At 34.8% G+C, this 19,890-nt stretch overlaps 3 protein-coding genes across 3 annotated transcripts; 2 read left to right on the top strand and 1 right to left on the bottom strand.

The window, feature by feature from the left end:
- Positions 1-740: 740 nt before the first annotated feature.
- Positions 741-12,224, bottom strand: LOC107926270 (uncharacterized). The gene is made up of 25 exons (XM_016857075.2): positions 12,035-12,224; positions 11,837-11,951; positions 11,672-11,734; positions 11,466-11,567; positions 11,170-11,338; positions 10,952-11,050; positions 10,343-10,492; positions 9,718-9,757; positions 9,433-9,490; positions 9,243-9,325; positions 8,549-8,647; positions 8,305-8,420; positions 8,058-8,176; positions 7,624-7,694; positions 7,427-7,532; positions 6,667-6,806; positions 6,360-6,518; positions 6,182-6,285; positions 4,969-5,144; positions 4,110-4,299; positions 3,895-3,994; positions 2,792-2,960; positions 2,198-2,280; positions 2,000-2,076; positions 741-1,331 (listed from the first exon to the last, which is right to left on the bottom strand). Exons 1-25 carry the CDS (start codon positions 12,083-12,085, stop codon positions 1,160-1,162), a joined length of 2,811 nt encoding a protein of 936 aa, XP_016712564.2. The 5' UTR covers positions 12,086-12,224; the 3' UTR covers positions 741-1,159.
- Positions 12,225-13,669: 1,445 nt separating this feature from the next.
- On the top strand, positions 13,670-15,630 carry LOC121204872 (protein WHAT'S THIS FACTOR 9, mitochondrial). The gene has a single exon (XM_041075583.1). The coding sequence runs from the start codon at positions 13,756-13,758 to the stop codon at positions 15,232-15,234; it is 1,479 nt and encodes a 492-aa protein (XP_040931517.1). The 5' UTR covers positions 13,670-13,755; the 3' UTR covers positions 15,235-15,630.
- A 583-nt stretch (positions 15,631-16,213) lies between these two features.
- LOC121204871 (G-type lectin S-receptor-like serine/threonine-protein kinase At5g35370) lies at positions 16,214-19,867 on the top strand. Its single transcript, XM_041075582.1, has one exon. The coding sequence runs from the start codon at positions 16,745-16,747 to the stop codon at positions 19,256-19,258; it is 2,514 nt and encodes an 837-aa protein (XP_040931516.1). The 5' UTR covers positions 16,214-16,744; the 3' UTR covers positions 19,259-19,867.
- The last annotated feature ends 23 nt before the right edge of the window (positions 19,868-19,890 follow it).

Consider the following 19,890-nt stretch of genomic DNA (forward strand, 5'->3'; position numbering starts at 1 on the left):
ACCCTTCCTATTAACACATAATTTTAATAATTTTTTATCTTGAAACCTTAAACTTTGAATTATGGATCTCAAACCCAAATCAAAAACTCAAAAACCCAAGCGTTAAACACAAACCCTAAACTTAAACCCCAAATCCTAAACCAAACATTAAGATTCGAGTTTATAATATGGGATTTGTGATTTAAGGTTTGAATTTAGGTTTGAGGTTTAAAATTTAAAATTTAAAATTCAAGATTTATGATTTGAAATTTAGAGTTTGATGTTCATGATTTAAGATTCGAGATTTAAGATTCGAAATTTAGGATAAAAAATTATCAAAATTATGTAAATATGAAAAAATTGTTAAAACCCCGTTTAATAATTAGAAAGGAATTATAAATGATATCTTTATTTTTATATTTTATGTTTTTCCATAAAAAGAAACTCGAACTAAGATCAAAGATAATTAAATCAAATCAAAATTCAGTAGAGTATACTGTAAGTTTAGTGATTTTTTTATAACAATGTTTATGTAATATTTTAAATTGTTTTCACTATATTAAATATTAAATACTTATTTTAAATTATAAAAAATTAAATATAAATATAAATCCAAAAAAAACTAGATTAATTTGGATAATTACAATTTTCAACTTAAATCGAAAGATGAAATATATTTAATTACACTCAAAATCTCAACCTCACACCTAATTAAAGAACTATAAAATTTAAAGCAATTCGAAAATTTAAAGCAGCTGAAATTGAATGAAGAAGCAGACACTAATGACTTTTCAACTTTGTATTTCATGTCAAACTTTGCCTTCAATGCTCAAAACAAAGATCTAACACTAAATGCTCCCACAAATTTCTTATTTTTAAATATCATCCATCATCCATCCCACTACAATTTGGTCATCTAATGTCAATTTTCAGATCAATTTACTCTTTAAGAACAGTACAACAAAACCTTACAACTACAAAACTATATTTTTCCATGTCTTCACCATTTTTGCCACTTTCTCTTCTTTTTATGAAGCTATCATTTCTAGTACAGCTTTGTTGTTGTGAAGGCTAACCTGTGTGACTATCGCGGGGGAAAATTTTTTAGTCCTTCGTGAGATGGTCTACAATAAGGCTTTGAGCCGATTACTGCTACCGTTTTTGCAACCATGACTTTAACTCAGTTGATCTTAGGTTTTGGTCGTCTTGGCTTTAGCACAAGATAGAGAATACCTAAAACAATCAAGAAAGCAGGTATTGTTGTTGCGTCGAACTCTAATTGCACTTTCCTGTCTTTTGTGCAATGAATCGGATGAAGAAGGGCTATGGTTGCATTCACTTGATCAACAAACCTGCATTTAAAATCAGATTTAAGAAATCAAAGGATATTACCTACAAAATTGGACCATCCTCCAATGAAATATCAAAAAGAATTTAAATCACATTGACCTGTCATTTTCAATACAACAGAAATATCACACCATCAAAAACTTAATTTTAAGATATAAGATATTACCACATAGTAGGGCATTGAGGAACACTGGAAAATCATTGCCGACCATAATGTTAAGTTGCTACCAACTATGAATTCAGTCAATTGATACAACAGTAAGTCCACATCTTCATCAACAAAACAACTGCACAATATATTTGCTACTTGAAGAGATTTATGTGCTTCACCTCATTTCTTTCCCATTATTTACATGTTAGAAAAGATATCCATTCATTTCCTCGGCAGGGGTTTCTTTAACATTGTCTTTTACAAAAACTAGAAGTTTTTCATAAGAATTTCACGACACTACTTATTAATGTATTAGATGCTCAAAGAAAGAAATTGCATCAGTTGCTAGTTTCAACTGCCTAAAACCTCATTAGCACATTCATCATAAGAAGCCTTCTTTTCTGGCAAGATTACTGAATGCAAAACAATGATCTGAATTTATCTGCAAGTCTATTTTTGAAACTTAACCAAATAACAGAAGGGCATCAAAATAAAATGAAAATTTTAGCAAAAACAGACCCTTTGGTTGCGTCCTCTAAGGTATATAGCAGTTTCATGGCATCTGTGTATCTCAATTCACCAGCAATAGTTGAAATCTGAAAAGGAGAACTGCATGTTAACCCGTAAACAGTCACCAGCATCATGACAATACAATGTGGCATTACTTGAATTAATCAAATAACAACATCAACAATGACAATAAGCAAATGCACTTACTCTTCTCCATAAGCTGACAACATAATTATACTTGTTCACTAGCTCACGCTCCTGAGATTGGAAGTGTTTAAAGGTTTTCTCAGCTGCTATTGGTTAAGTCTCACTTCGTAGCAACTCCATTTTTAACAAGTCAGGAATGAAAACAATCTAAAAGCAGATCTTAATTCAAAAGATGAACACAATAAACCACAGGAAGATTTTTGAGCATCAGAAGTTGACCAGGAACCCAATCAAACAGCAGAACATTCTTTCACGGGAGCAGTCATGGCTTTAATCCCACAGCCATGGTTATAACTTAAATCCCAAGCTTTCTTTTGAATACTCAAAAATGAAACATTAACAATAAATATTATTTTCATAGAAAATGTAAGAGATATATCAAATATCTCAATAAAAAATTTGGACGAATCCCCACGATACTATCCTTGTTTCAGATCTTTTAGCTGTATGCCTCCTGTGTCTTCAGTTCCTTATAGTTGACAGGTTAGACTGACACTTAGATACATACATGCACCTACACACAACCATACTTGAGTTGAAGCAACATAAATCCCAAGTCTATGGGGTTATGAAAAAGCCACAAGAAAAGGATACTTGTACGCTCCCAAAGTAGAAGGTGCATGGCTGAATTGACCAGTTTTATCGACTCTTCAAGAGTTGAGATGATGTAGCTCCGAGCAATTGTATCTGATTGAAATTTTGATATCTGCCAACCTTGAGAAGTAATGGAGAAAGGATTGCATCCCACGGACCATATCCAATCCTGTAAAATATAAGCAACAAAATATGCATAAATTATATAGGGCGACCTGTCTCAGCCAACATGCTATATCCACATCATTGTAAATGTCAGCCATTTGTAAGTACATGGGACTCACATGTTGAGTCAACATGACATAATATGCATTAAACAATCAAAGTTTATGCAGAAATACGGTATCCCAGATATTTATCAAGTATTGAAATCCACACATCTAGAACAGAATGCAATGTTAGTTTTCCTGTCTGGTGGGTTCGCTAGGTTCTCAATGTATTGTCATGTAAGGAGAGCAACACTTAGGATACCCCATTGGAGCTACTATTGCAGGATCTTACTCATAGTGGAATTTCATTTAACTGAACCTGTAGCTCACATGTTATTAAATGATAGGAGAAATTGCTACACTTTCGTTTCTTTTATAAAAAGTTACCAGATGTTGATACGAATTCATGTGAACCTATATCAGATTGCAAACTTAAGACAGATACACTAATTATTTCTGAAAGTTATCAAATACCAGACTTCATCTTATTCAAAAGCCATGTTAATACATCCTGTATCTGATCTGTTGTTTCTGAGGCATGTTTCAGAGGGATTGAAACAGAACATGTCACAAATAGCAGACAAACAAAAATAGGGCCATTAATATGCATAAATATCCTGCATTCATGCATGCGTATACACGTTTGTGGTCTGTGAGTTTCAGAGAAGAGGGACTAAAATAAAATAAAATTTATAAGGATGAAAATAAAAAGAAAATGACAAACATGCATAAACGCACCAGGCCAAAGCATAATGGGAAGAAGGAACAGTCAGATCATTATTCACTTTGTTTAAATTGTAAACATTTAAAAGGACCGAATGTTAAGATTGACTGCAAGCATCAGGATTGCGTAATCATAAGTAAGATTTCAGTTGTATATCTAAACTATCAAACCTCAATTGCAGTTCCATGAGCATGACTGTAGACAAGCTGAAGGGGAAGCAAACCAGCCAGATGTTCAGAAACAGCAGCCAAAGCAGGCTTGATGGGTCTCCTGAATCCAGGTGAAAGAACAAAATCAGTAGAACACAAAAGGAATGCATTCTGATTGGATGATGAAACCCCTCCTTTTATTGGTTGGAAGAGAAAGGAATGCCAGAATCACAAACCTCAAATCCCACAAAAGGGATTTTCCATTACACTGCAGATGGCTTTCCCAGGATGACGGCTCTGATTGGACAACAATAACCATATCGGAAAGCGCTTTGGCCTGATAATGTTTGTCCACTAATAATGGATCGGTATGAATGAACCAGAAGATTGGAACTTCAAGAGTGGACCGGCTATGAGCATGTGATCCTGAATGAAGAATTAAGGGCAATGTTAAATCCAAATGAGAAATGAAACCAACAATCTACAAGTGACAAAAATGATACACAAGGCATCATGATTTTACATAATGTACACCATCAATTCCATATACTGTCCACATTAAATTGGCACACAAATTTGGGAACAAAAAGTCTATGTTTTAATAGTATTGATGTACAATGGGTTTAAATTCCAAAAACATAAAAGTAATTGCTGAAATTTATTTTCAAATTAGAGAACTGAAGAATTTAAAAATGTTCAAACAGTTGTAAGATGTTGCAAAATAGAATGTTGAAGAGTTAATTAGGAATACGGGAGTTATAGAATTCATGCTTGTGAAATAAAGGAACAAATATTTTAAGAACCGGTGACTGATAATAAAACACAGAAACTGATACCAGAGTTTTGAGAATACCTAGAATGAGACCATTGGAAGAAAATGAAAAAATAAAAACTATTTCAACCTTGTTTTTTTTCCTTTCTTAGAAAAACCAATTAGTCAGACAGAGAGAAGCTAAATTCAGATTCAAGTACAAATGAAACATATCAATGTTATCAAGATAAAGAGTTCTTAATTTTGCTATAGGTAGTCATCAAAATGACAGCTCCAAAAAAAGGATTTTGTTTTCCAGCAAGCATTATAAACACGGATCTGACCTTTGAGAGATCCATGAGTATTCAGCCTCCGCAACTGATACTGGAGAATTGAAGAATCAATATAGGAACGGGTACTTTTCCTGTATGTTCCATTAACAAGCAAATATGGGACAGCTGCTGCTCGTCGCGCCACAGAAAATGCCATTGCCAAAGCAGGATCCTCTGAAAGTGCTAACCTATAATTTGCAAAACAAATTAGTACAGCCAGGAACCAAATTTACAAGCCAAGAAACTATTACGAAAGAAAGTTAAAAAAGAAAACAACAAAAAGTCTTCAATAACATTGGAATAGAAATAAATGATGCATGGAATTTCCACAGAAGCATCTCATGCAAACCTAAAGATATAGAAGAATATGGGCAGCATCACCACGTAGGTTCAGTGAAATGACTGGGGGTGAGGATTTGGTAGACTCTCTCATGGATGAGGATTTGGGATCCCAAAACTTAAACTATAGTCACTCTCATGCAGAATGCAGGGAAGCTAATCGAGAGATCACACTATCTCAGATTTTACTTTGTTCATTTGTTGTATCTATAAGGCTTAAGTCTGAGAATTATGTTTCTTCAAGTTAGCACTGAAGGTTATTTGGTGTATGTTTATTGAGTTTGAGCATCAAGGGAATTTTTGCCGTTTACAATTTGTTAGAATGTCAGATAGTCTGATTTGTAGTTTTGAGTTTTCTTGATCAAAATAGTGTAAAATCCTTATAAGACTAGGAAAAGAATATTATTGTAAATGAATAAATTATTCATTTATTTATAAATTATAAATTAATATTTATCAGTTAATAAAGAACCTTATGTTTTCAATCCATATTCAAGTACTTATTATTTTGTTTTAATAAGATAAATGAATGACTTATAAATGACAAACACCAAATACAATTTAAATCACCCATAAGTGATGAAGTTATTCAAGGATCATGAATATAGACTCATAACCAAAATCCAGATGGCAATTATAATCAGTAATTGCAATCCAAAAAGTTCTTGCTTATCTTATCATCATCACAAAACTCCTCATTAATCCCCATTTCAGAGAATAAAGAATTACTCTTAATTTAATTTAAATTTACTTCCATTCATATCTTCCATTTCCTACAAAGTTAAAAGAAACAACGGATCATATATAACAAAAAGACAACCTATCTTTCTAGGACGGGAAAAAAACAAAAGGAAAAATAAAACAAAGAATAGTTCAGAATGCGTACACATGCTGACTGAACATAACTTTCTGTGAAGGTATCAACAAAGAGGAAAGCCCATCCTGGAGAGCCCTTAGGTCCACTGGCAATCTTTTAACATGTCTAACCTTCTGTCTCCATGAAAATAAAAGAAAATTTAGTATTTTAACGAATGATCCTTGAAAGCTTTTCCCATGCATCATACCTCCTTTGTAATGAAAAACAACTGATATGATATCTTCTCATAATAATGGAAAGCACCATCAGCAACTGAAGGAGATATGATGTGTCTCACAGATCCCCACAGGGTTGCACCAAGTTGTGCAAGGAAAGTATCCCGAGCAACTGTGTAGTTTTGGAATTCCTGCACAGAAACAACTCAATTCCAAATAACTGCAATTGTCGGATTTCAAGACAACCATATTTTGAATAGCAGTGTGGTTACTAAAGATGATCCCTACAAGTACTAAATAAAATGTTATACTGGCATTTCTTCAAGGAAATAAACATACCTCATGAGTATCACTAAACAAATTCCAGCTCTCCATCCGTTTTAAAGCATCTACAGCCTTCCTACGGTGGCTTTCATCATACTCTTCATTTTCAAATGACTGAAGCTCATCTTTCAAATCCCGCATTCTCTCATCAAGCTCTGAAATCATAAAAATTGTAAGTGGAGAAACTTACCCCATATTTTTCATTAGAAGCTTGCAGCATATAAAATTGCATAGCACTTCAACTCGTACAAAAAGACAATATTAAGACTAAAAGGATATTGATTTTTTATAAAACAATTATCTTTGATGTTCACGGCCTGACAAATAAACAGGCAAACCAATAAATACATTAAATATGTGAGAAACATTTAGGCAGTTAAAATCTCAAAGAACAATTTTACCCTTCAAACTATATATTGTTCCTTTGTAACAAAAAAAATAAGTGACTCAAAAGCAAAGTTCATTGCAAAAGCATGAGACACCAATAAATCTTAAATTAAACAAACTCGATAAGAATGGTCTGCTTTAACACTAACCAACTACCCTAATAACCTATGTTGTTTTGACTCTTCATGTTCCTTAAAGCGACTCTGCTGGATGCATATTCAAGACCCCAAACTGGAAGTTAGAAGAAGGTATAATCCTCCAATATAAGGGATGCATATGATAATGTCCCCAATCCAAGCAAAATACTTCATGAATCCCCTGGAAGCTTTCCCCAAAAGTGGAACCACAAAAAGAAAATTAGAAATGAGATAAATAACATGAGCAGTACCATCACAAAGAGCAAGCTTGACCTTCCTTCCTTTGCAATGCTTGAAAGCAAAAAGCTCATAGATATCAATCTCCGCCAGAAGAATATCAATTGCCTGATGATCTTTCTACAATATTAAATGTAGAGTCAATTAAGGCAGGAAACGGCATAAACCTAATAGAAAGAAAAGCTTCAATTGCCATGTATAGCTAACATACATCACCAAATACGGCAAACTTTTCCTGAATTGCATCTTGCAAGCGATCTTCAGCTTCATCTTCGGAAATTTCTACTTGCCACAATGAGAACAGAAGTTCAGCTAAGAGATAAGGGCATAACAATAACAACAACAATAATAATGACAGAGCACTATGAGATGAAAAGCACAATATTGTAAAATCTAGTGACATTTGACACATGAGATTTAAAATTTTTTACAGATCCCAATTAATAAAGCCAGCTCTCACAAAGATATCAAGCATAATAAGGGGAAAAATTCCACTAAACTTCGGTAGCCATAATAAACTAATATATCAATGCTGACAAGTGAAAACCCAATACTAAAATCACCATACTAACAAAAAAATAGCAAACACAGATGTCAAAGAAATTACTGACAACAGTTGATAACAAGCAAGCACATTAATATCACCTTCAACAGCACCTATGGTCTTTCCCACATTAGGCAAACTTAATTCTGTTCGCACACCTTCTCCACCAACAGCAGGTCCCCAAGAAAAAGGTCCAGCAGTCAAATCAATGAAAGCCCACCTGATACAGTTGTAATAATAACATATACACATATAAGAACATCCTTTGTTTGTGTTTCTCTCTGTACTGCAGCGTAAATGGGAGAGCAAAGGAGAGGGGGGGACAGAAGGATATTTAGATGTTGGAACCTGTCCTTTCCAATCCATGTATCTGTTAGACATTCTTCATGGTAGTCGTTGAAGTCCCCAGACTTTAAGTCCTTTTGAAGAAGAAGCTTCATATCTTCGTTCTTCCCATTTAATAACTTGAGATATTTATCATACATATATTAACAAAAGGAAAATGTTAAACAAATTATGCAGATTTTTCAAAGTCTAAAGCATCTTGGTAATGCATCAAACAGAAAAGATGTGAAAGAAAAAAACCAAGTACCTGTGAAACTTTGTTCTGAATTGTTTCAGCAGTGGTCTTTCCTTGATACAACTTCTCAACATTCATCAGTGCATCTAAGCAAATATTGTGCCATTCCACCTAAAAGTTCATCAACCAAATTTAAAAATTAATAAATTAATAAAAAAATTGAAAAAATTAATAAATTAATCAGTAGCTTCTTTGTGAACAACAAAATGATATAGCACATATGATAATTTACTCTGAACAAAAGCAAAATACGAATTGAATTTTCCAGCATCCTTTTGGCACTAGCTGTAAATATTCAGCTATCAACACTGAGAAATCAGTATTACAAGTTCACCAAAAATAACTGAGATTACCAAGTTAAAGTCTAAGGAATGAAGTGCATTTTATGGTCATAACCAGGAGAGAATATGGCCTACAATTACTATTGTATAATTAACCAATCACAATACTGAATTGCGTAGGGCCCACAACATGTAATGCGGAACCATGCTATTAAGTAGTGGACCCCTATATCATTGTAGTAGAAAAAAATTCTAGATCGGACACTCCCCACACCAGATATCCACAATAATACAATAAAAAGAATCAAGGAAGAAGAACTAGTTAAAATGCTGGGATTGAGCAAGTTTGTGACCAATATGCTCAGATTAACAGATAAAAACCAAAGTAATTACACAAATACATTGCATTAGGACAAGGGGCAGACCGTGTCAGCTTCTTCTGTAACTGTCCATGCAAACTTTACCATTGGATGCTTTCCATACAAGGGTTTCTTAATATTATCAAGAGCTGCAATTATTCAGCAATTAAATATATTAATTCTAGAAAACAAGTAGGAAAATTTTATAAAGAATCCAAACAACTACAAAGAAAATAAGAACCAGTCAATTTCATACCCAGAACATTTCCCGGAGTATTCCCTGCCTGAAGAATTTTACTTTGCAAGTCCTTATCCTGAAAAATAAAAGTTTTAAGTAAAGCAGGAATCCAAGTATGAATGTACCAGGGAAGACAATAATGGGGTAGCAAGTACTCTACTACAAATTTACCAGGCAAGAAAAAAAGTTAACAAGTACAGCAAGATAATATATTACATTTTAAAATAAAACTCAAAGCTGATAATTAATAAACAAAGAGAATGGAACTGGAACATATATAGAAACAAAGAAACCCGTAAGTACCTTTTTGAGTAAAGTTATTTCCGACTCGGATAAACCTCTCCTGCCAATTCATTTTTTTTAAAGTAAGACTTCAACAAAGAAACTGAAAACAAATAAAAAGCTGAATAGTTGATAAAATATGTAAATCAGTTGAGGTATAAATTGGCCTAAAAGACATGCATCTCTTGTGCAGCGTAGCCAATGAGTAAGTAAGGTTACAATATAGTAATTTCTACATCATAACTTCCACAAAATGAATTTTAGGCAAAAACAGCTTCAAATAATTTATAGTCATAAATCAAATGATTGCTTGAGAAACCGGTCCATCCTTCACAACTAAAATTGGTTTTCCTGGTCCCCAATAGTTCTATGTTAAACAGATGTTTCTGTCATAGTCAAAAATCTAAATTTAAATAATACTTTCTACTCTGTCCTTATACAGTCTACTGCAACATCCAAAAAATAAACTACAAGGTAGAGCAACACTAGTTTATGTTGGAACCATGAAATGTTAAAAGCAATAGCTGGAACTAAAGGCAGAAGTTGGGAGGGCTAGTTCATACAGATGGTTTTACAACAATGGTTTTGCTTGACCTAAAAACATAAAGAAAAAACAAAAAGAGAAATTTCCTCTTAAAATACGCACCGGTAGCCATATTTAGCTATCCTAGAATCACGACGAGGATTCAAAATGAAGATGTTATATGCATCTTCAAGTTGAAGGTATTCAACAAGGCTAGCAAAAAGAACATCCATCATGTCTGCATCTACTTGCCAGAGAGAATCAGTGTCATTCCTGTCAAGAATTAGCCATATTATTACTGAATAAAGCTAAAGACATGAGATTCAAAAAAAAAAAAAAAAAAGTAGATATTGAAGAGACATTTAACAGTGTAAGAAAATAATCCGCAGAAGGAGACTGAAAAGGTCGAACATTTAATTATAGAAAGTTCCCATCAGAATATTCAATCATTGAATGTTTTCCTCCTCTCAAGATTTGAATTATCTTTAAAAGCATGCTAATACAGAAAGGGATCCTAAAGCCGCACAGTGTAAAAGCAATACTAGAATTCGTCCAAATGGTGTAACAGAACAATTGACTTGCATCGGTAGATCCTCCTATAATTTTTTTTTTAAAAAGTAACCTTCTATAAGTTTATAAATGTATTGGGAAAGCAATAATCTATAATTTTATTTTCTCCATCTAAAAAAAAAAAATCAAACAAAAGTGAATTTGGGTCATGACTTGTTTCACCTGTCACCAGAAACATCATCTTTGCGGGCTAAAACATTGATGGCACGCTCAAAGACAGTAGTCACCTTTTCACCCATTTGAATGGCATGGACAGAGAAGCTGCATGGAAATTCCAATACAATGATATAAAAATTTTAGTTTGAGAGCTTCTAGGTACAAATCATGAGATGTATATAAATCAGCAACAAATTAATATTAAAAAGGACACAAAGTATTACTTGTAATTTACATGGCTGATGACAGGAAAATGGTGATGTTGCTTTTTATCTATGATAACTCTTTTAACTGCGGTGATAAGTTCTCCAATTTGTGGAATTCGTGTATGTGCAAAGACATGATCTATTTTGGTGAACCATCGCTCAAGTTCTTCTGGACGAAGTGTGAACTCTATTTACATACAAAACACAAAAGTGATCCAGGAAATGAACAATCAGAATTCAAGTATTAATAAAGTGAAAAATGAGAAAAGAGTAGTGAGTAAAGAAATAAAAGGAAAATTAAAGTTTTGCGATACCTTGGTTCCCCTTTCCATCAAAACCCATGAAAATGAAATTGACAGGAACTGGAAGGTACATAGAATCTACTTCCATAAGGTTTAAGTAATTTGCAATGTTACCTGAAAGTATGAGAGAGACAGATAGTGAATTGAAATGCAATTCCCGAAATTGAAATTTTAAAGCAAATTCATAACCAATTTAATCTACAAATTTGTCTAATTACCTGCCTTGGTGTAATTATAAACACCCGTTTTAGAAGGGCTGCTTGCTTCTAAATCATCGAAATCTGTTAATAATAAAAAAGGATGAGAAAATTTTAAACAAACAAACAAACAAAAACCTAGAAAAGAAATTGCGAAAGTAATTTCAAGGAGAAAGAAATTGGTACCTCCACGTATAACAGCCTCACTCCAAAACTTACTCTTTTCTTTAAGATTGAACAAAGAAAAAACCGAAGAAGACTTGCCACTCCTACGACTTTCGACGGTGCCGATTGATACTAACTGATTCAATTTCCATTCCCCAAATCAATACACGGATAAAAGTAATAAAATCAATACACAAATCAAATCCTTGTGAAAATTACCAGTAAGATCATAGATACAAGGAGCAGAGATCTAATTCCAGCCATCTCCATTTCCCGGAGGATCTCACTCTCAGTACACGCCGCAGGCCACACTCTGATTTCGTTTTTTTTTTTTCCTTTAACGAGTTGACAAAAGCGAAGAATTACATGTCGAATGTAGAGATGGCAATTCGATTCGTGTTCGGATCCATTTTCGGGTTTGATTCTTTTAGATGGGAATAAATAGTTGGTAAAAACATCTTCCAGATCCCTTTGAATTTTAATATTGAGCAAAATGGTCTCTCTCAAAAAAATTTGTGCAATATAATCCCTATAAATTTTGAAAGTGAAAAATCATGGACAATTAATCACTGCGTTAATATTTTATATCAATTGTACATAATTTTAACTGATATAATAATAAAATTAGCCTCAATATTTATATATTCTATGTAAATGATGGCAAAATATGTCCAAATTAATATACCAATTGATTGTGGATCAAACCAATCTGAATGACCAGTCCAATATAGTTCATACAACAACAATTTCAATGGGATTAAAAATAGGGTAAATTCAATTAGAAATCCTCAAATTATATCCAGATTTTAAATAAGCTTTTAAACTTTAAAACGTTATAATTGGGTCTTAGAAATATTAATAGGGTATTAATTTAATCATTCTAACTACCTAATAAATTAGATATGACATGGAGGATATTTAAAATATTTAGATTAAATTATAAATACATGTGTATTTATTGTATAAATAATTTAGATATGACATGTTAAAAAAAATCTCTTCTAAATTTTATTAATATTTTTTAATACATAAAATTTAAATTGTTCATGTAATAAAAATATATTTTAAAAATATATGTGTGACGCAGATTCGAAATGCATTTAAACCAAAACTAATGACTAAAAGGAGCAAATGATAGAAGAACATGTTTAATAAGCTATTAATAGTTTAAAGACTCGATTATAATATTTTAAAGTTTAAAAGTTAATTTAAAATCTGGATAGAACTTGAGGACTTCTAATTCAATTTATCATAATTTTAATCCCACTAAAATTATTTAATAGCCCATTTAGATTAGTGTAAAAACATTGATGATAGTTAGAATAGATTCGTTGCCCCTTTTCTATTCCGTCTATGTCATAGGGTTAAAATCAAAAAATATTTGTTGCTTTTCCGATGTTTTCTTACCTTATTAATAAAACATTCTCATAAAAGTATTTTAATAATGTTTTCAACGATGTTAGTAGATTGTATTTGAATTGTTCATTTTCTATTTATATAAACATTTCGCATAAAAGTTATTATGTCAGCAATAGTGTCGGCATGAGACAAAAAAAAAAAACTAAACTCACGTCTCTGAAAGTAAAACACCTATCCAAATAAAGCTTAATTGAGTTTAATCCCGAATCAATTGGTATATTAATTCGACCAAAAAGATTGAAATGACCTACTTCTATGATGAATTATTTGAAATTTGGAAAAATTCAAAAATTAATTATTGTTGAATAAGTTTGTAAATTTTTTTAATATTTTTTAAATAACTTATTAATTTTTAATTATTTTATTTAATTAATATTCTGTTTTTAAAACAATGCTAAACATTAAACTGACCCAAATATATTAGTGGGTGTTGGGTTTTGCTGTTACTTGTTCTAAACTTCCAAAACCTTAAAACCCTTCCAAAACCCTTGCTCACCCTCTCATTTCTACATTCGCCGCCGATGAAGTTTCCGAACCACGTTATACACAGGCGCCACCGCGGCAGCAGGACCTTCATGGACGGTGCCGCCGCCACCACTGCCATCAAATTCGTTAGAGACCGCGGCCTAGACCATGCAGTGGAGCGAGAGAAGAACCTTCGTCCACTCCTAAACGTTAAGAACCTCATCAAATCGGAGCCATCAAAGTCCCTTCCCATCTCCATAATCGCTCAGAACAAAGACTCACTCAAAATCCCTTCTCGACCCATCGAATTCATCCGCAAATACCCGTCGGTCTTCCACGAATTCCTCCCCGGCGGAATCGGAATCCACCCCCATATCAAGTTGACTCAAGAAGTACTCGATATCGATGTCGATGAGCATTTGGTTTACGAGAGTGATTCTTACAGGCAATTAGTAGCTGATAGGCTTTTGAAACTGTTGATGATATCGAGAATGAACAAAATCCCCATCAACATCCTCGATAAACTGAAATGGGATCTAGGTCTTCCTCAAAATTACTTGAAAACCCTCGTCCCGGATTTCCCTGACTGCTTTCGGGTCGTCGGGTCCAATGAATCGGGTCAATTAGAATTGGTTTGTTGGAGTGATGAATTGGCTGTTTCGATTCTTGAAAAGAAGGCTATGGAAGGAGGGTCTGGGTATTCCAAAGGGATGCCTTTAGCATTTCCAGTGAAGTTTTCAAAGGGATTTGAGATGGATAAGAAGGTGAAAAAATGGTGGGATGATTGGCAGAAATTGCCTTACGTTTCACCATACGAGAATGCTCTTCATCTTTCACCAAAAACTGATGAATCTGATAAATGGGCAGCTGCTGTTTTGCATGAAATTTTGAATCTTTTCGTAGCTAAAAAGGCAGAGAGGGATGATGTGTTGTGTATTGGGGAGTATTTGGGGATAAGGTCAAGGTTCAAGAGAGTTTTGCTTCACCATCCACACATTTTTTACTTGTCCAGTAAGATTGGAACCTATACCGTTGTTTTGAAGGAGGCTTACAAAAGGGGTTTGCTGATTGAGAATAATCCATTGATGAACATTAGGAACCGGTATCTTCATCTTATGCACACTGTTAAAGAACATGGTAAAGACATTTCTATGTCTTCAGGAACCAATCAAGAAAAGAAAGCAGCGAGTAATGCATCCAAAAAGGTAGCTGGTGATGATGATAGTGAAGAGGAGAATAATGGGGTTTCTGTTACTTTTTCTGGTTCAGAAACTGAGAATGGTGATAGTGATGAGGAAGAGGATCGATTCAAGGGCGGCCGGCGTGGTTCTCGTGAAGCTGTTGCAGTTAGTAGAAGAAGAAGAACAGCAACAACAAGTAAGAGGAAGAATGGGGACTTGAAAACTCATTTGGGTGATGGTGAAGGTGAAAGGGCAATAGGAAGAAGGCATAGTAGGACTAAACCCAAAGTTCCACAACCACTAAATGCTTCTACTAATGTCCATAGGAGATCTCAACAGAGATCTTCAAGTTGACATCAGAGAAGCAGTAGGTAATTTGCCAAAATAACTTTTGGGCCTAGTTTGCCACTTTCTCTGATTCTTTTGATATGAATTTTGACAAGAAAAAGTGGGGCAAAATGACCAGTTTGAGCCCCAAAGGAAGGCCTTTTGTTGGAATTCAAATGAGTAGGCAGAGAATTTGTTGAGTTTATCTGTATTATCAAATTTACTAGAAGCAAATTGTCTGAAAATCAGTTTTATAATATTATGTTGCCTTTCCTTATCCTCATTTTAAGTACACCATGCATGTATCTTTTTAATGTAATTCGAACATGCACAATTACAAGTAAACAAAGTGTTTTAATCCACTTCATCTCCATTTTGATATGAGGTGAAAGTAAATGTAGACTTTCAAAAGTCAAAAATCAACCATGGTGCAGTTGTCTTCAACATTTGTTATGATGTCAAATTTGGTTAGTCTGTTAATGTGGTTTTAAGTATAACAATTTTATACAGGTTCAATGATAGCAGAGAAGTAAATGTATTCATCTATAGCAGGGAGTCTGAGCCTCCTCCGGAGATGGTGGTTAAGGGGGGAGGTGAGTAGGTTGTCTTGGATGCTAATGGGGGAGTTAAAGACCAAGGCTTTGAAAATAGTTTTGGTTTACATACCAAGAGCCGGGGGTGGTGATGACAATGGCAGATGGCTAGGGCATGGCCCTATCTACCTGCAACGGGTTGCATTAGGCTTGTCGGGATGGTGGTTTATCGGTTTTCTGCTGGGATTGAGCACATAGCATCAGCCTCTAGGTTAGCAATTTATACTTGTTCGGTTGACATGTGATGCCTTTCGGTTGAAAGTTGATGATCAACTAATTAAGATACACACGATCTTGCTCCAATGGTCAAAATGTTACATGGTTCTCAACGTGCCAGACATGTTAAATATCGGAGAAGCTCAAAAAGATGAACTTGATCGCTAGACTTTACAGGTTGTGCTATGCTCCAAACCACCAGCCCAATGGCTCCAAGAGGCAGAATTGGCTTTGTAACTTGACTCCATCATATAGATGACGGCTATGAGGGTCAACAATTAGATGAACAAAATCAGAGGGAACACATATTTGTCAACATTTCCTGCCAAACTCGTAGTTTATGAATGCTTTGTCAACATTTCTTGCCCAATTATTACGGTCTATGCTTTAGTCAAATTAAAATATTGATTATATTAATTATTGTAGTCAAAGTCATCATAGTAAGCCTTTTTCTCCATTTGTTTCTTGAATTCAAGCTATAATTATTTGTTTTTCAGAAGATTTTCGTCATCTTGATTGAACCTTCTGTGTTTGGAAAGATTAAAGTTGAATTTTTCAAAACAACTTGCACCTTTAAGCAAACCCTTCTAGTTTAGTAGTTTAGTGTTCACGTTTATGAAAAAAGTGGTCAAATTAGTGTCATTTGATTGATTTCCAGGCACCCCAATCCTTCACCATAACCTTTGTTTTTTTTGCGTTTTCTCGTCTCTATCTTGGTGGTCTGAAATATGGCCGCCTTTTCTATCTTTGTCTTCTTGTCCGGGTTGTTTATTACCTCCTCAGGTGATCTCTACAGTCACTCCATCCGCCCCAACTTCACTGCTTCATTCATCAACTTGGTTGACAACAGTGGTGCCTTCTTGCTATCTCCCAACGCCACCTTCCAAGCCGCCATTTCAAATTACCCAGACCAACAGCTCCTTCAGTTCTATCTCTCAATCATCCACTTATCTACCAACACCATCATATGGACAGCTAACAGAGGCAGACCTATTTCAGATTCTGCCAATGTTTTGCTAACTGCCAATGGACTTATCATCACCAATAACTCTGATCAGATTGTGTGGTCAACACCAAGCCTCAACTCTCCCGTCGCATTCCTTCAACTTGATGACTCGGGAAATCTCATTCTGCTTGATCAACAAAACATTTCGTTATGGGAAAGTTTCAACTACCCTACTGACACTCTTGTAAGGGGGCAAAGATTGCCTGTTGGTATAGACTTCTTTGCCGGTGAATACCAGCTTTTGCTCACCAGTTCTGATGCTGTTTTGCAGTGGAATGGGATGACGTATTGGCAGTTGTCAATGGATAACCGAGCTTTCAAGGAGTCGAATGTGCCGGTGTCTTTCATGGCGGTTAATGGCAGCGGTTTGTATTGGGTCGGAGATGATGGTTCAACCATAGTCTTTAAGGCTCCATTGGCTCCTATTGACGCTGCAGGATTGGAGTTTATATATGCAAAGTTGGGGTCCAATGGGAAGTTCACCATTAGCAGCTTTGATGGGAACAATTCGGTCCAAAACTTACAAATTCCGGTTGAAAATTGTAGAATTCCTTCCATTTGTGAGAAAATCGGTTTCTGCAACCGTGACAAAAGGCCCGAAACCTGTTTATGCCCATCAGCTTTCCACAGTGGAATCGATGGTTGTGTGCCAATTAACCCTTTGTTCACTTTGCCTAAAGCTTGCAATACCAGTAATTCTTATGGTAATGAAACCAATGGTCAGGTTTCCTATATGAAAATTGGGGATGCCATAGACTATTTCTCAACAAAATTCATAGAGCCACTAAGTCTACGGATCAGTTTATTGAACTGTCAACTGCTATGCTCTCGGAACTGTTCTTGCTTAGGGGTTCTCTATGGAAATTCTTCTGGTTCTTGTAATCCGATTTGGAACAATGTCGGATCCATCTTTTCAAGCACCTTTGATCTTGGCCAAGAAGACTTTTCAGGCTACGTAAAGGCCATGACTCTATCTTCTAATATAAACATAAGTTCTAAGACCGATGCTGGTCATAAATTCTCAGTACTGGGTTCGGTCCTACTATCTTCATTAGGGGCTTTTGTACTGGTTGTCATTGTTATAGGATTCTCATGGTGGAAAAGAACAAAAGGGCATTCCAGAGCTGCAGTGGTAAGATTAGGCTCGAAAGCCTCATTTTCAATGGAGATCGATTTACTATCTATTGCAGGTTTACCAGTTAAGTTTGAGTACGAGGAGCTTGCAACTGCAACAGACAACTTCACAACACAAATCGGTAGCGGTGGATTTGGAACCGTTTACAAAGGTGTTTTACCAGATGAATCAGTTGTGGCAGTGAAAAGGATCACCAATTTGGGAGTTGAAGGAAAGAAGGATTTTTGCACTGAGATTGCAATCATAGGAAACATTCACCATATCAATCTTGTTAAACTGAAAGGATTTTGCTTGCAAGGCAAGCAACGGTTTTTGGTATTAGAATACATGAACAAGGGATCACTGGACCATGTTATCTTCAATAATGAATCGGTTCTTGGATGGAAAGAAAGATTCGAGATTGCAGTCGGAACCGCAAGGGGACTTGCTTATTTGCACAGTGGGTGCCAACACAAGATAATCCATTGTGATGTGAAACCAGAAAACATTCTGCTACACGAAGAAAATTTACACCAAAATTTACAAGTGAAGATATCAGATTTCGGGATTTCGAAGCTTCTAACACCCGAACAATCGAATATTCTTACGACATTGAGGGGAACTCGAGGATATCTAGCTCCCGAATGGCTAACAAGCTCAGGTATATCAGAAAAGAGCGACGTTTTTAGTTATGGGATGGTTTTACTTGAAATTGTGAGAGGAAGAAGGAATTTCTCCGTACAAACTTGTGCGCCATTATCGGGTACGGAGCTCAAGAGACTGTATTTCCCATTACTGGCATTAGAAATGCATGTGCAGAAGAGATATATGGAGCTTGTGGATCCAAGGTTGAACGGAAGGGCCGAGAGTGAGGAGGTTGAGAGACTTGTACAAGTGGCCTTGTGCTGCGTGCAAATGGAGCCACGGCAGAGGCCGAGTATGTCAAATGTGGTCGGCATGTTGGAAGGGAATCTGCCAGTGGAGCAGCCGAGAATTGAATCATTGAACTTTTTGCTAATCTACGGCGGAAGATATGCTTCGGTATTGACCACTTCCACCGATGGATGCAATGAGCAAAATGAGTACATTATGGCCTATCATCAGTCATCAAATGACTGCTAGTTCATGTGCCTAATGGTTCGTTGGACTATACTTTTTTCATTATAATCATTTATCATTACATAAATATGTTATATACTTGAATCTATATTAAAAACTTATCAATCAATCATCTAGGTTACATATGAACAACAAAATTCATGCAAGTAATTCAAAATGACCAAAAAAGAGCAGTAAAATACCATAAAAGCCCCTACACTAAGAGTCAGATTGCATTTTACTTCTAGTCAAAAAATAGATAAATTAGTCATTGTACATTAAACTAAAGAATAAATTAGTACTTTCTATTAAAAATTTCATCCATTCGAGCTATTAAAAATTGACATAGTTGACAAAATAACCCAACATGCCACGTGTACCTTATGCTTACATACAAAAACCAATTTTTAATAACAGAAATTGATGAATTTTTTTAATAAAATGACTAATTTACACTTTAATCTAACGTATAAGAACTAATTTATCTTTTTCTAAGTAGGGGGAAAAATGTAATTCGACTCCTAATATAAAGACCTCCATGGTACTTTTACCCTGAAAAAACCTATGATCTTGACTCAAAAACCCTAACAAACAAATCCCAACAATACGAACCCAAAATGATTCTAGTCAGAAACAATCCAAACTTAAAATGATCT

The sequence above is a fragment of the Gossypium hirsutum genome, chromosome A08 (genome assembly GCF_007990345.1).
Source record: "Gossypium hirsutum isolate 1008001.06 chromosome A08, Gossypium_hirsutum_v2.1, whole genome shotgun sequence".
Classification (NCBI taxonomy): Eukaryota; Viridiplantae; Streptophyta; class Magnoliopsida; order Malvales; family Malvaceae; genus Gossypium; species Gossypium hirsutum.